The sequence below is a fragment of the Pyrus communis genome, chromosome 14, assembly GCF_963583255.1.
Source record: "Pyrus communis chromosome 14, drPyrComm1.1, whole genome shotgun sequence".
NCBI lineage: Eukaryota > Viridiplantae > Streptophyta > Magnoliopsida > Rosales > Rosaceae > Pyrus > Pyrus communis.
Window position 1 is genome coordinate 23683327 of NC_084816.1, and position 15891 is coordinate 23699217.

Consider the following 15891-nt stretch of genomic DNA (forward strand, 5'->3'; position numbering starts at 1 on the left):
CCCACCTCTCTAAATCCCGAAAATCCAATCCAGGAATCGTTTTCGAATCCGGGTTTTCTCCCCAAAAGAAGCTCCTTTCCCTGCGGGGTCCAAATAATCCAGATCTCAGAAGCTTCAAATTTTCGGACCACCAATCCAAACTCCAAATATTGAATCTTTGGATTGTTTTCAATCTCGATTCCGACCCCAAAGATTCCTGCTTTCTTTAATTTCATATGGATCTTCACAAAAATCCAAGAGCCGTTCTGGGTTGTTTTCTGATTTTCTCCACATTTTTTCCAGATGCGTCGGCAAATTTCGTGTTCTCCGTCAGCCACAAGTTCAACGGCCGTGACGGGCGGTCGTTGAGCGAGCTCAAAGCCCACGATTCCCTCCGCCACGGCCGGATTCTCGCCGGCTCTGCTTCTGCGGTGGATGTACAGCTGGGCGGCAATGGCCGTCCGTCAGAGACCGGATTATACTTTGCCAAGCTCGGAATTGGGTCGCCGTCCAAGGACTATTTTGTCCAGGTGGATACAGGGAGTGACATCCTGTGGGTCAATTGCATCGACTGCACAAACTGTCCAAAGAAAAGTGATATTGGCGTGAAGCTCACATTGTATGATCCGAAAGGCTCTTCGAGTTCGAATGCTGTTACTTGTAATCAGGAGTTTTGCACGTCGAAATACAACGGTCAGCTTCCGGGCTGCCAGCCGGACTTGCTCTGCCAATACGACGTGACTTATGGTGACGGAAGTGCGACGGCGGGATACTTTGTGAAGGACACTATTCAATTTGATAAGGGGACTAATGGCAGTGTTGTGTTTGGTTGCGGAGCTAAGCAATCAGGGCAGCTGGGCAAGTCATCCGAGGCGCTTGATGGGATTCTAGGATTCGGGCAGGCGAATTCGTCTGTGTTTTCCCAGCTGGCTGCTTCCGGGAAGGTGAAGAAACAATTTGCACATTGTTTGGACAATGTTGGCGGAGGCGGGATTTTTGCCATTGGCGAAGTTGTGGAGCCAAAAGTGAAGAACACAACTCCGTTGGTGCGGGGGCAGGCGCATTACAATGTTGTAATGGAGGCAATTGAGGTGGGAGGTGATGTCCTGCAGCTCGCCTCTGATGCTTTCGACACGGGGTCAAACGCAGGGACGATCATCGACAGCGGAACAACCCTGGGCTATCTCCCGGAGGAGGTTTTCGACGCAGTGATGAAGAAGATTTTAGCCAAGCAACCAGACTTGAAATTGCACACAGTTGACGACCAGTTCACATGCTTCCAATTTTCCAACAATGTAGACAAGGGATTTCCATTGGTGAAGTTCCACTTCAAGAATTCGGCTTCCCTGACGGTTTATCCCCATGACTATCTGTTCCAGCTGAAGGAAGATGTGTGGTGTTCCGGCTGGCAGAGCAGCGGGTTGAAATCGAAAAGCGGAGACTCCATGACGCTTCTCGGTGATTTGGTGCTGTCGAACAAGCTGGTGATTTATGATCTGGAGAATCAGATGATCGGATGGACCGACTACAACTGCTCATCAAGCATCAAGGTGCGGAATGAGAAGACAGGAGGGGTAGATACAATTGGTGCTCACAATCTTTCTTCAGCTTCCCCTTTTACAACCGGGAGATTATTATTGACATTCTTCTTGTTAATATCTGCTGTGTTTTAGATTTTTACTGCAACAAAGTGGCCGGCATTCATTCTTTTTTGTTGCATCATAAATTTTATCAAAGAAATTGTGGGATTTTACATCCATATATGTTAAAACACTGTTGGAATTTTCTGTGTGTATTTGTTTACTGTTATACAATTTGTACTCGCCGCAGTACCTTGCGCTTTAAGTTTCCCATATGGCACATGGCAGTACGTGTTTGGCTGGGGATGTCGTCGTAGTAACGTGGCATCCCTTTTTACTTAATTGCACCACTTTAAGAAGTCAAGGAATTTAACACATCAGGTCATACACTATGCTAGGGGGGGAGAGAGAGAGGGAGAGAGAGAGAGAGAGTTGAGTTTTTGCTACAACTTTCACATAGACAGAAAAGGAGAGAGTTACAAAGCAAAAGAATTGAATTTTCATTCGATCAATCAAAACAGTAAGTACTACAACTTTCACATTACAAGCCAACGTGGACATGGACATCTTTTTGAATTACACAAGGCTAAAAACACTAGCAGTTATTTCTAAATCTAGAAATAATCTCTCCTCACATTTTTTGTTTCTTTTCAATTCGTTCTTTCAATTTTTTCGTTGTCTAAAGAGAAAATGTTTAGAAAGTTCACTTACTATAGCCTTTGCTTCACCCGCCTGCCATTGATGTCACTGCCATCGGGAATAGCTTCATTCCCTTGCCTGCATAAGGTTGCAGAATGCTCATTGACACTAGCTACATATTCCAAGAGATCGGTCAGAACAGAAGGGCAGCTTTCCTTCAAGTGTTTGTAACCATCTGTTTGCATAACACCTGCAAAACAAAAACAGTATAACAAAGTATCAATTAATGAGTTACATAGCATTTCTATTCAGAACCCAATGATTAAACAAAGACTACACAAGGACCAAAACGACATGAGAAGTAATACGAAAACATAAATTACATTTAATACCCTACTTTTACCAACCATTTTCAAAAGCTTATGTACGAATTCCACATGTAAAATAGTTAATGAATGAAGAATATTAATTTCTCCTACCAATTATCACCCACATATAACCAAATTATCATCCATAATCATCATCAACAATTCTACTTTCCAGAGTTTTGTGAAATAAAGCCTCATAGAGAAAAGGGTTACCTAATAGATTTCCGGGAGTTGCAATGAATCTGAGACACACAGGTTTCAGCTGGGAGCAGTGATGTTGTTCTGCCAAAGCTAATGTCGTTGCGACATTGTTTATAGTGACATCCTGGCAAAGATTTGCCTCACACATGAACCTGAGCCTGTCTAAGCCATAGCGATCTGCTGCTGCAAGCAGATGCTGAGCCATCAAAGTGGAAGCCCCATTCGAGTTGATTCCAGTAAGCTCTTCTATGCCAGGCAGTGAATCCCAGTATATAAAATGAAGTAACGCCTGCACACGGACAAAATGAATCCCAAATTGGGATTTGTCCATGAAAACGAATCTTATTACTTCCTGCTAGGCCACATTATACCACTTAATACCAAACGACAAAAAATCACTACTGCAATACATATCAGAGTACCGACATCAATGATGCAATCTGCTAGTGACATTGCAGCTAAAGTAACTATGAGATCAAAGTCATGGATACCAAACAAATACCGTAACCAACTTATAACGTTAAATGCAAAAGTTTATCGGCATCAGTAACCAAGGAAAAGAGGACATGCAACAAACCTTGAAGACTGGAGCCTCTATGTCCTCAACTTTTATGCAACGAGTGTTCTGATCTTTCATGGGACCAAATAGTTGGGCCCGGAATACAGGTGATCGAGCTGCTAGTACCAACTTGTGAGCACAGAAAATTTCCTCGTCAACTTCGAAACTAACATCAGTTCCCTTTCCGGTTTCCAGTAGCTTGCCAAACTGATGGCCCATGCTGGATGGCGGTATCGGTATAGAGTAAATTTTCGGTCCCTGTGTATGTGACTTGACAACACCAACCATACAGTTAACTGATAGGCAGTCATCTTTAAGGTAGTCCGATGTCTCCAGAGAAGTTCTTTTGAAAAAACGCTTGTAACCCCTGCAGCATATAAAGCAATACACTTTCATCACACAAGAAAGAAAGAACTCAAAAGCAAGAAACAAGCAAAATACACAATCAATCAAAAACCCGAAAAAATTCGGCAACCCACCACATGCTTCCGCGATACTTGAGCGTGTAAGGGCCGCTATCCAATGTCCTCCCGAAATGGCTATGCACCTTGTGCCTCTCGTTCCCGCTCTGATCCAAAAGCGTCAATTCGAACAGCGCTCTCACATCGGTTCCTTCGCTGGCGAGCGCGATGAAGAGCGAGACGTAGGCGGCATTGTCCTCAACGCTCTTGCCGTCCGGGTAGAAATAGATGGCCCACGAAAACCCACCGACATTAAACGTATCGGAAGCTATGTACTTCCCAATCCCAATCCCCTTGGACAGCGAATAGCCGTTGATCTTGAAATGGTGGGTCCCGTTGACGGTCTCGGTGATCGACGTCGACGCAGTGGTGGTCGGAGGCGGCGAAGAGGCTGGGGAAGACGAAGAGGATGAGGGCCTGGAGGTTTCTCTGAGAACCTTACCCATCACCCAAATGAATTACTTGGATTTGGGATCTAGGGTTTAATCGGAAACGTGGAATTCGGATAAAATTGCACGGGGGAAATGAGGAAGTTAGGACATTTGTATAGAGAAAGATTCAATCTTTTCCCGAAGATTTTCTCGGGAAAGTGATGGAGAATCTAGGGTTTCCGTTCTCGAAGGTGAATTTGCAGGGCTTCACAATGAGAACGAAGAGAGAGAGAGAGAGAGAGAGAGAGAGAGAGAGAGAGAATGGGAAGTGGAAGACGATGACTCGTGAAGGTGTTTTTTTATAGTTGGATTTTTCTGACATGTGAATTATTGACGGGGAAAAGCAGAAAGAGGCACTTGCAGACCTACGTAATCGTGACCTACTCGCGCTCCTATTAACCCACGTAACAAATAAAATTTTAATCATAAACCGTACAATTCTTTTTTTTAGATAACGTTAGATAAATTAAATTTGTAAAATAAAATTTTGAAAACTAAAAAAAACATAAAAGTTGATAATTAATTTATACTTAAACGTTTAAAAAAAAAAAAAACATTTGATAAACGTACTCATTACAATGGGTGACACATTAATTAGTTTGCAAATTTTGTCTCATCTTATTAACCTTTTTTTTTTTATGCTTCCCCAAATTAATTTTTTTTTGTTGCAAAGAAATTATAGCAATAGTCTCTAACTTAATTGAAGTAATGGTCATTCAACTAAAAATTCATGACATATAATCCCTTAACTCCTCAAAGCGTGCATCTATGATCATTTTCGTCAACTCTATTAGAGCTTTAATAAAATACACATATTCATATAAATTATATATGACCGTCAAATAATAGTTGTATTCAATTTAAGCCTTGTTTTATTAACACCTCACGTTTTTGTTGACTACACCCCATATACTTAATACACCCCACATTTATCTTTTAAATTAAAAAATTTCTTAACACACCCCACGTATTTTTCAATACTACCCTCACACCTTATATCTCATACACCTCACACCTCACACACCCCACAATCATCAACTAATTAACCACACATCAAACTCTTCATCTCTTTCAAACAAAAGAATAATCCACATTTTAAAAACAAGAAAGATGAATTAAATTGTTGTATAAAATCTCCATCTTGTCATTTGATTTATAAACATCCGTCAAATTTTCTTGAACAATCATGTTGGATTCTAAGAAACCTGATGGACAAATGGTGGGAACTGTTCTTATAAAGTCATGTCAGTTCCAAGCAGCCAATAAACATTGAATTTCTTTATCATCAAACATCCACAAGAATATTACATTTAATTACATCTTAAAATTTTCAACATTCTCCAGTTTTCTTCCTATTTTTTGGATTCCAATTAGAGCAGGGCTTTGCAAAAGGTCAAATTTTTATTCTATTATTTAAATAATTTCTTGAATGTGAGAACCAACAAATGAACGAGGAGCAAAACTTTATTTTTTTGTTCCGTTCATCAAAAGATATATTTTCATCAACTTATTTGTGTTTTTAGGGTTTTATTCTACAATGGAGAGTAAAAGCAGCTATGAGGGCTCGAATAGTCATTTCATATTAGAGTTACAAGTTGTTTAATATTACATTTTTAAGTGAGGTGTATTAAGGATGTTAATAAATAAATAAAAACTCCCTAAATTTAAATATATGCATTTAGCCAGTTCCTACAATTTGTTATTAATTTTTCATTTATTTGTTGAGGTGAAAAGTCAACAAAACACAAAGATTAAATAGCCGTTGGTTTCTTGCTCAAATGGTGTGGGATTAGGTTTGTCGTAACGCGCCACTCGGCGATGTCCGCGCATCGGACTTGCCTCTCTGGAATCTGGATGATGGGCGGACAGGCTGCTGAGGGAGGTTACTCCACCGAAAGGACCACACTACACCCAGGTGAGGCCATGTCATTATGCCACGTGTTTAAGAATCAGGTAGAATAAGCTAGAAAAACAATAAAATGCACTAAAATGTGCCTTGAGTGTTGTCACATAGGAAAAACTTAATGCCGCATATTAAATAAGATGGTTCGTAATTCAGTTAGTTAAGAATATTTAATTTTATTAAATTCGATTTTGCTAAGGGAGCTTTCGTTGGCAAGTGTTTCATCACAATATGAACAATTATGAGATTTCAAAGCATTGATATTAATAATAATAATATTAGATCACATGCTCATAGTTAATAATGTGTCGATATTATATGTATGTATCATGTATGAATGAACCAACTGGTGGGGAAGAGATCCCCTTCAGATTTCTCCCACCAAAGTCACACAATCAATTCATCCGAACTCTTGAAATTTGATCTAACGGCTACAAACAGGGAATCCCTTTAAAAGTTACAATAATTTTAGTCGTTTGATCAAATTTCAAAAGCCCGGATCCCCAACTGGTAAGATGGTCTGCCCCATTTTGACTTGAAAAAATGGTGGGCTGTGTTTGTGTGTTTTGAAGGTGAAAATACTATGCTACGAACAAATATTTGTCCTTGTGGTTTAATATTTAGTGGGTTGATGTTTGGTAGTCATATTTATTTCCTCCTACAAGTCAATTCTTCTTATTTTGTTGACCATATGATTATGTATGCATGCATGCAGATGCAGTATACAGTAATGCATTTACTATAACAAGATAATCGATTAATGCCTTTACTTTAAAGGAGGTTTCTTAGTTAAAATGGTTTTCAAATCGATATGATTATTTTTTCTTTGGTTTTTGACAAGAAGAAATTGTAGGAATTGTCCATTAATTTTAACTTAACTAGAGTAATGGTCATTTAACTAAAAATCCACGATCATTGTTCTCTTAATTCTTCAAAACGTGCAGTTACGGTCTTTTTTATCAACTCCGTTAGAACTTTCGTCACAATAAGTTACACACCACACACGTGAGGCTGAATCAAAGGGCAAACGTAAAAAACGAAATGAGAAAAATTGCATCAATGGTCCCTTAACTTTAACCTAATTTGATAAATGATCCCTCAACTTTAACCTAATTTGAGCAATGATCCCTTAACCTTGACTTAATTGAAGCAATGGTCATTCCAACATGATTAATTTTGAAGGAATTCTGACTGAGTTGTTGAAAATGACCATAGTTGCACGTTTTGATGAGTTAAGGGACCAATGATCATGAATTTTTAGTTGAGAGATCATTGCTCCAATTGGGTTAAAGTTGAGGGATCACTACTACAAATTTCTCTTTTGACAATGAAAATTGATACAAGTGGTCATTGTGTTTCTTCATTGTAAATCATTTTGGTTAATTTATAAAAAAATTTGTCAATATTCTCGTTAAATTCTCACGTAAACGATCATGTGACCCCCTTAAGGGTGTTTTTGTCAAACTAACCAGTCCACTTGATAAGGATGTTGAAAGATTTTTCATAAAACTACCAAGATGATTACGATGGACAAATTCAGAAACCAATTCTATATGTTTGAGTTAGTAGAGTCAAGTGAACACAATAGTCGGGGTCAAATATGTAGTAAATTTGAAGGGTGGCACCATTAATTCAGCAATCAAGATTCATATCTCTATTTGATGAATCTACCTGAATTTTATCATTTCTTGATTGGACGGTAAAATAAATGGAGTGGTAGGGAATGCTACCATAAGTATAGACAACAAAGACAAGTCTAACACCACCACAAATACTAGAACATTGACTCACCTTATTTTATTTTATTTTTTCTTAAAAAAGGGACCAATTGTTAGTTTTGTTATGGTAGACCACTATTTTGAAAGTCAGAAAGACTCACAAAGACATCAAGAATCAAATCTCAAATGATAAAATATGGACCTAAAATTCGTCTTCAACCACTGAACTACCTTATAGTTCTTGACTCACCTAATTTGATTTAGAAGTTTAAACTTTAAATTGTCAAAAATTTCGAATACACCAATTTATAGCATACATTGTTGAGTTTAATGCATGCTAAAAATATCAAGAAAAAAAAAATATATATATATATCAATGTGTAGTTAACTGTAGTATAAGGACTCTTCAAATGAGAGAGATTTTTCAATGTCTTCAGAGCACGGAACAGAGCATTGAAAAATTTCTTCCAACATTGAAATGGTCCCTCAACTTTAACTTAATTGGAGCAATGATCCCTTAACCTTAACTTAGTTGAAGTAATGATCCTTCTAACATGATTAATTTTGAAGGAATTCTGACTGAGTTGTTGAAAATGACCATAGTTGCACGTTTTGATGAGTTAAGGGACCAATGATCATGAATTTTTAGTTGAAAGATCATTGCTCCAATTAGGTTAAAGTTGAGGGACCACTACTACAATTTTCTCTTTTGACAATGAAAATTGATACAAGTGATCTTTGTGTTTGTTCATTGTAAATCATTTTGGTCAATTTATAAAAAAAATCTGTCAATATCCTTGTTAAATTCTTACATAAACAATCATGTGACCCCCTTAAGAGTGTTTTTGTCAAACTAACCCGTTCACTTGATGAGAATGTTGAAATATTTTTTCACAAAATTACCAAAATGATTATGGGGGGGAAAATTCATAAACCAATTCTATATGTTCGAGTTGGTAGAGTCAAGTGACCACAATAGTCGACGTCAAATAGGTAGTAAATTTGAAGGTTAGCACCATTAATTCATTAATCAAGATTCATATCTCTACTTGATGAATCCACCTAAATTTAATCATTACTTGATTGGACGGTAAAATAAATGGAGTGGTGGGGAATGCTACCATAAGTATAGACAACTAAGACAAGTCTAACACCACCACAAATACTAGAACATTGACTCACCTAATTTTATTTTATTTTTTCTTAAAAAAGGGACCAATTATTAGTTTCGTTATGGTAGTCCACCATTTTGAAAGTCAGAAAGACTCACAAAGGCATACCTCTGACCATCTTCGTGTGATTCACCAGGATCAAGAATCAAATCTCAAACGATAAAATACAGACCTAAAATTCATCTTCAACTACTGAACTACCTCATAATTCTTGACTCACCTAATTTGATATAGAAGTTCAAACTTCAAATTGTGAAAATTTTCGAGTACACCAATTTATAACATGCATTGTTGAGTTTAATGCATGCTAAAAATATCAAGAAAAAAATAAAAAAAATATCAATGAGTAGTTAACTATAGTATAAGGACTCCTCAAATGAAAGAGATTTTTTAGTGTCTTTAGAGAGAGCATTGAAAATTTTCTTCCTTTGTGGGTCAATTGCGATGCAAAGATTTTTTTTGTTTTTTTTTTTTGTCAAATTCGATTCTGGTACGTGTGATCACACGCTACAACATTCCTCATCACTCATCAGCGGTAACTTAATCAAAGGATCAAAATATCCTAATCAACAAAAGGCCCACAAACTCAATGGTATGCAAAACGAACGGTCTAAGTTGGCGATAAATTTTTTTATTGTGACGGGAACATAAGTGGTACAACATGGTTTTTATATAAATGGTGGAAAATTTTATATTTTATAAGTTATTAACTTTTTAACACACATATCCTACCATTTATACAATAACAAACGATATACTATCCAGTGTGTTAATCCCATTGAAAAATCTCAACCATAGTACGGTGCGTAAATTCACAGACAATGAAACCCAATATTTCGGAGAGTCCAAGTTGGCAGAAACAGACAACATTTTTACGTCCGATGTGAGAAATCCAACCTGGATTCTCAAGAGATCAGAAACCTCTCGATCAATCAAACAACTGGACGGCATAAATCCCACTTTGTTTTTTTGGTTTTTCGATTTAAATTATGTGGCTGCCACGCAAACAGAACAAAAAAGACCACCGGTTTCTGAAAATCTTGGGTTTTTGAGGGTCGACAGATGGATCAGTTTGTGGTGGTGTGAGGAGGCCACGACCCCAAATTAGCAGAGAAATTTGGTTTTCTTGGTTTTCTGGAACTGGGTTTCTCTCGGCTATGGCGGATAAGGTTTGCCTGATGGCCTTCCATGGTTACCCTCACGGCCTCGTTCTGAACCAGGAGCAACCCATGAGCTATATCAAGGTAAAAGCAGAAGGCTTTGAGTTGAGCATATGACTTTTTTTTCTTTTTTTTTTTTTTTTGTTCTTCCTGAAGAAAAGGTTTCATCTTTGGGTTTATATTGGAATAATATTCATTTGGGTTGCTTTTTCTTGATTGGTGTTGTGTGATTGTTTGTGTTCTTCTGGGATTCATGTTTGATTTGTGATTTGGGTTTGTTCATGTATTAATCAGTTCAGTTTATCCGATTGTTTTGGCTTTTGACTTGCAGATAGAAGTTTCCATTTTTGCTTTTGTTTTATAAGGAGATTCATTGGGTTTGTTTTTCTTGCTTGATATCATGTTGTTGTTTGGGGTTCTTTTGGGATTCATGTTTGATTTGTGATTTGGGTTTGTTTGGACTCGTTCGGTTGCTTGAGGCCATGTTTGGTGTCTAGTATTGGATTCGTTTGGACTGGATGGTTCATTAGTTTTAAGGTATGTTGATGGAAGAAATAGTGGCCAACTTTCAAATTTTGTCTAAGTTGAAGGTGGAGGATGGATTAGTAATGAAGGAAATTTTGTCGGAAGAGATAAATTTTATGTTGACAAACAAAATTAGGAAGATTACCTTCATTTCTTACTTCAGCATACCTTGGATGTGGTGAGTTGTTCAATCCTGTCTTAGGTACCAAACGTGGCTTGGTTTATCTTGTACGTTTGGCTTTACTTTCAATTTTCTTGTTTCGTTCATAACGAATCCATCTAATCCCTACAAACAACAACCAAGCCTTATCCCACTAAGTGAGGTCGGTTGTATGAATCCTAGAACGACACTGTGTTTGGTTTCTCCTTTCCAATCCCTTCAATGCAAGTTTTTTTAGGAAGTTGACCTTCATTTCTTCAACATGCTTTCGACCTAGTGAGTTATTCAATCCAATTGCAGGTACCAAATGTGGCTTGATTTTATCTTGTAGTTTAGTTCTAATTGGGGTTTCAATTTCTTGTTTCGTTTTATTTTTCGAAGGAATTGCATGTCTGTTGGTATTTTCCTTTTTCTTTTAAAGCTGTTGCTAGTAAGTTCATAAAGAATTTGCTGTAGTTGTTTGGTGGTTATCTGTCCTGGTCCCAGGCTCCCTGCCAGTAGTTAGTTTTTCTAAAAGAAACTAATCTTTGATTAACACAGGATTTCCAATCATTTATGCCAAGTTTTGGAGCAAAGGAGGAAATCACAAAGTTAGGATCTTTGAAATTGATGCCGCAGCAATGTGAGGAGCCATGGAAACTCAAAAGTGGACTGCCGGAGGCCAACTGGTTTGTAAAGACTGTCTCAGAAATTGAAAGACCTGCTCTGAATGTGCAAGGTATGCACCTCGTGAGCTTTTTGTTGTATGCAGCTATTGCTTGAAAATATGAGTTTAGTAATAAGCAACTTATTTTGGTTTCCATTTCTGTTTGTTTCGGTGAAGTTGAACTTTGGCTATCGTGTTCTATTGCGTTTATAGCATGTAAAATTAAGAAATTTTGTATATTTGCTATCTGATTTATTATTATTCACGTGTGGTGTGACTTTCTGTAAATGATGGACTCCTGCATCCTAAACAAATGCAAAATAGTTGAATAACTGTAGTGGCAATAAAGACATCGTATACTCACCATGTTAGGGTTAGACTATTGGGCCTCGAGTGGCGTGAGCATAATTTTGTTTGTTGCAAAGTTATCGCCCTCAATACATGTTTGTGCGTACGTGCATGCATGATAGACCACATGCACTTGTTAAAAGAATGGCTCAATTGGGTATAAGATTGCCCATGAAAATAAAGGAGAATTATAATGGCGTGTGTTTTTATCAATTCATGCATAGTTACTGGGATGCAATGAAGGCTGAGGGGAGTGACCGAAATGCTGCTATATCCTTGTTGAATTTGTAATACTGAAATATTCTTTCATTGCAGTATGTTGAATTATCACTTTTTCATGCTGATTGCAGATGTTCGTCCAGACTCAGTGCTGTTCAGCTGTGGAATTGCCGAACACTTCGTAAGACGTGAAAAAATGTTGCAGTTCCTCAGATCAGGAGAAAGTGAAGTGGAGAGAGGCGGAATAGATATAACCTTACTATATGACTTGATGGGGTTACATGAAATGGGCCAACAGCCATCAATGCCTTCTCTTATCTACCCGAGTAGTGAGTTGAATACCCAGATGCCCCTCTTGGACTTTGTAGGCAGCCTTCACTGGAGTTCAAAAGTTACAGTTCAGCCCGATGGTCGAGTCTTATTCACAGGTACCGAGGCTGAGATGAAGCATCTCCTTTCAGTTGTTGCTGAATTTTACTCCTTGAGAAACACAGTTGTTTGGAAAAAGCAGTCTGTGTTGGTTCCGCACTTTAAGAGGTACGCGTGGACTTGAACCTGTTTTCACTCAAATACGTCACTACCTGTTTTACAGGATCAAATACGTATATTACTCCTCAAAATGAATATTTTCTAAAAATGAAGGTGTTTGGATATACATGCATGGGTTTTCCTTACCAGTACGGCATAGGTAGATCTTATGGGTCGAGTTTAAAATAAAGATCTCCTCAATAATGCTTGCTTAGAAAATTACTCGCCGGTGTGATGAATAGTCTACTTTCCAACTATGATATAAATGTTCTCGATTTTTTCTGTTCCTATTCTTTCTTTTCTCCTATAACATATAACCTGACAATAAATTTATGGACCAGTGTGGGGAGCGGGGAAGCAGGAGTTGTTATTGATGGAACTTCGTTCAATATGCAAGCTACTACCCTTGCTCCTTTAAAGAGGTATTATTTTTCATATTCTGGCTCATGCTTTGATACTCTTTTCGCTTTCTTTCTCCTTTTTAATGACATCAACTTATTTCTTTCAATATCTTCGTATCTACCTGCTTTAAGTGATATCAGTTTCAATACTGAACGAGATATTAACAGTTTCCGCACTTGTACGCCTATTATTCCTGCAAATATTTGATCAGGGCATGATTCTTATTGAATTTACGTCTGTTTTACTTAACAGTCCTGAAAAAGTTAAGACAAAGGCGAAGCCAAAGCAGAAGAGTGGTAAAAAAGCGGGCAAAGATAGAGATCTCTACAAGAGGAACTATTTCCACGCCTGTGAGAGCCTTCTATCTATAATGATGAGCAGAAAACAGAATGGGAAAGTGGCAATCCTCTCACTTAAACGATCTGGCCCCGAGCTTCCGGATCTCCTGACCCAGTTTTCTGCCGCTATTGCTGGAACTGGGTTGGCTGTCCTCTTCTCTGTCCTCTGTAAAGTAGCTTCTGGGAGGGTACCCTTTTGTGCGTCCAAACTCTTGAATACTGGAGTTGCATTTGCATTAGTTTGGCTCTCTTGTGGGGTGAACAAACTGAGGGACACAATCGTGCAAATCAGCAAGAATTCAAAGAAGCGGGCTTTAAAAGACGAGGAAATCATGGAAAGGGTAGATAGAAGCGTGAAGGATATTTACCTGAGAGCGGGAACATTGGTGGCAGTGGCGGTGTTGAGGCTTGCTTGAACATGAAATGAGAAGAGGAAAGAGAAAACGTAAAGATGGTTTGAAGAACATTTGACCGGATGGTGAGTATAAATGTACACATGGTGTCCGATTTGGGTGATCGTCAGACAGATGAAGCTTGATGGGCATGAGGTGAAGGATCCTTCTTCGAAAGACATTGAATTCTGATTCCGAAGCACTCCACTCCACAGCTGATGGGAACCGGAGCTCCCCGGAGCTCTGGCTAATGACCAGTCAGCCGGTAGTAGTGCTTTAGTAGCAATAGTTAATGTAGAACGTAAATTCATAGGAGCGTAACATTGTGGTCTGTAACACAATACAATTTTGTGTATCCAATGTAGTTTCAACTTTCTATTCTATTCACTCGTGTTATCCAGGTGGTCCGGGAGGGACCATCACAGCTCCTCTCTTCTCGAGAATCCATACAGCCCTTATTAGTATATGGACAACTATCTCTCGAGCACAGGTTTAGGTTCGGCTTCAATGAGAAAATAAAACGGAGGATCTAACAATGTATATTCATAGACCAAGAACTACAACATCGCCCTTTTCATTCTTGGGTGACAGAGGGATTGTACCATTTAAGCCTCTCTTTTTTCATGCTTTTCTTGGTAGTCTGGAGAAAGTTGCAATCCCACTTGTTCGACAGTTGTTGAGCAATTTTTGGATCAAACGGACCTCCCCATAAGGTAATTTTAACGTGGCTGATTTTTCCTCTTTTGCAATTAGTTTTGCAACAGCACTTACTGCTTTAGCTAATTGTCCACCCTTTTCAAGTGTGATTTGTATGTTATGTATGGCCGTGCCTCAGCATATCGATTGAAGTAGATTCTTCTTTTTGATCAATCAGAATCCCTTCCCAAAATGTACAAGCTTTTTCCAAAGCATACGACTTTCTGGATGTAGATGATGATATCTATACAGATGGGTCTTATATATATCTTATAATTCTTATATATAGCATATAATGAAGTACCACAAGAGTAGATATATAGGAATCAAAATATGCCGAATGACTCATCTTATGCTCTTCTACATCCTAGGTCTTCCCGTTCCTTCATTTGGCTTATGCTCTTCATGTAGCATTCAGACTATTCATCTGTTTTTTCAAATGGATATTTAAGGATCTCTTGTTCATAGATCTTGAAACTAGATCAATATCCATTTCTCAATATATCTATCTATCGATAGAAAGAAATAGATATCTTCTATCTTGCCATATCTAAGTATGGAAGAACCAACATTTAAAAGGGCGTACCGACAGAAGGTTCTCACCTTGTCCCCGACATTGTTCTTCGACGATGCCCCCTGGGCGAAAGGGGCCATCATTATCTTTCTTTCTTCAATCATTCCGATAAGGACAAGTGGGTTGGTTTGTTTCGTACTTCTATCTACGCAATTTTCTGTCTTCGTTTGTGATCATGTTAGGCGGAAGGTAGTTGTAGAGGAGCGGCTGTGAAATGGTGATTCCTCCATTTCCATTGAACCAAATGACTATGAAATTATGCCGATACTTCCACATATTACAGGTAACGTAGGAAACCTCTATCTTTCCATGGAGAGAATCCTTAGAATTACCACTACTTAGCTTTCAATTCACCTCTGACCATCAAATGAAATATGAATAACTTGTCCTCCTCTTTTGAAACAAGGGGCGCTTTTGGTTCAGTAGGTGCTTGAAACAATTTTGCCTTCCCCATATTAAGGAAATCTTTAAAATGTACTTGTAAGTGGATTTACGATTTATTGAGCAACAAGTGTATATTTAGTAGAATATTTAAGCTGAAAAGTAAAAAAAAAAAAAAAAAAAAGGTTAAAATCACCTATAGGTGGGGCTTAAACAAAAAATAGCAAAATTTTCTTTGGTTAAATAGTCTTTCACCCTCTTTTGATTGATAAAGAGGGTTCTATTAATATATAGTTCAGATTTTGATAAAATAAAAATTAACAAAAAAAGGGTTCAAATACCTTTAAATTTAGGTTTTAAATTGTTGATTACAAGTATTTAAATACGAATTATAATAGATTTTGCACGAAAAAATATATTTAGAAGAGCATGAATATGATAGTTTGTTGTAGTGGTAAGAGAAATAAAAGAAAAATTAACATCAATGATTCAAATTCTTGGGGTGTTGAAT

At 37.9% G+C, this 15891-nt stretch overlaps 3 protein-coding genes across 3 annotated transcripts; 2 read left to right on the top strand and 1 right to left on the bottom strand.

Moving 5' to 3' along the window:
• Positions 1–6: 6 nt before the first annotated feature.
• LOC137716118 (aspartic proteinase 36-like) lies at positions 7–1740 on the top strand. Its single transcript, XM_068455515.1, has one exon. The coding sequence runs from the start codon at positions 216–218 to the stop codon at positions 1650–1652; it is 1437 nt and encodes a 478-aa protein (XP_068311616.1). The 5' UTR covers positions 7–215; the 3' UTR covers positions 1653–1740.
• A 295-nt stretch (positions 1741–2035) lies between these two features.
• LOC137716120 (BTB/POZ and MATH domain-containing protein 2-like) lies at positions 2036–4457 on the bottom strand. The gene is made up of 4 exons (XM_068455518.1): positions 3806–4457; positions 3345–3693; positions 2780–3056; positions 2036–2448 (listed from the first exon to the last, which is right to left on the bottom strand). Exons 1-4 carry the CDS (start codon positions 4231–4233, stop codon positions 2270–2272), a joined length of 1233 nt encoding a protein of 410 aa, XP_068311619.1. The 5' UTR covers positions 4234–4457; the 3' UTR covers positions 2036–2269.
• A 5407-nt stretch (positions 4458–9864) lies between these two features.
• Positions 9865–14112, top strand: LOC137716119 (uncharacterized). Its single transcript, XM_068455516.1, has 5 exons — positions 9865–10255; positions 11397–11574; positions 12201–12606; positions 12939–13019; positions 13252–14112. Exons 1-5 carry the CDS (start codon positions 10169–10171, stop codon positions 13751–13753), a joined length of 1254 nt encoding a protein of 417 aa, XP_068311617.1. The 5' UTR covers positions 9865–10168; the 3' UTR covers positions 13754–14112.
• The last annotated feature ends 1779 nt before the right edge of the window (positions 14113–15891 follow it).

Bases quoted from the DNA above. Each gene is read 5' to 3' on its own strand.
- LOC137716119 (XM_068455516.1), top strand. From the start codon at position 10,169: ATGGCGGATAAGGTTTGCCTGATGGCCTTCCATGGTTACCCTCACGGC. The intron at 10,256-11,396 runs GTAAAAGCAGAA...TGATTAACACAG, and splicing joins AACCCATGAGCTATATCAAG to GATTTCCAATCATTTATGCC. The intron at 11,575-12,200 runs GTATGCACCTCG...TGCTGATTGCAG, and splicing joins ACCTGCTCTGAATGTGCAAG to ATGTTCGTCCAGACTCAGTG.
- LOC137716120 (XM_068455518.1), bottom strand. From the start codon at position 4,233: ATGGGTAAGGTTCTCAGAGAAACCTCCAGGCCCTCATCCTCTTCGTCT. The intron at 3,057-3,344 runs GTTTGTTGCATG...GTCCGTGTGCAG, and splicing joins TAGAGGCTCCAGTCTTCAAG to GCGTTACTTCATTTTATATA. The intron at 2,449-2,779 runs GTAACCCTTTTC...TTTGTTTTGCAG, and splicing joins AACTCCCGGAAATCTATTAG to GTGTTATGCAAACAGATGGT.
- LOC137716118 (XM_068455515.1), top strand. From the start codon at position 216: ATGGATCTTCACAAAAATCCAAGAGCCGTTCTGGGTTGTTTTCTGATT.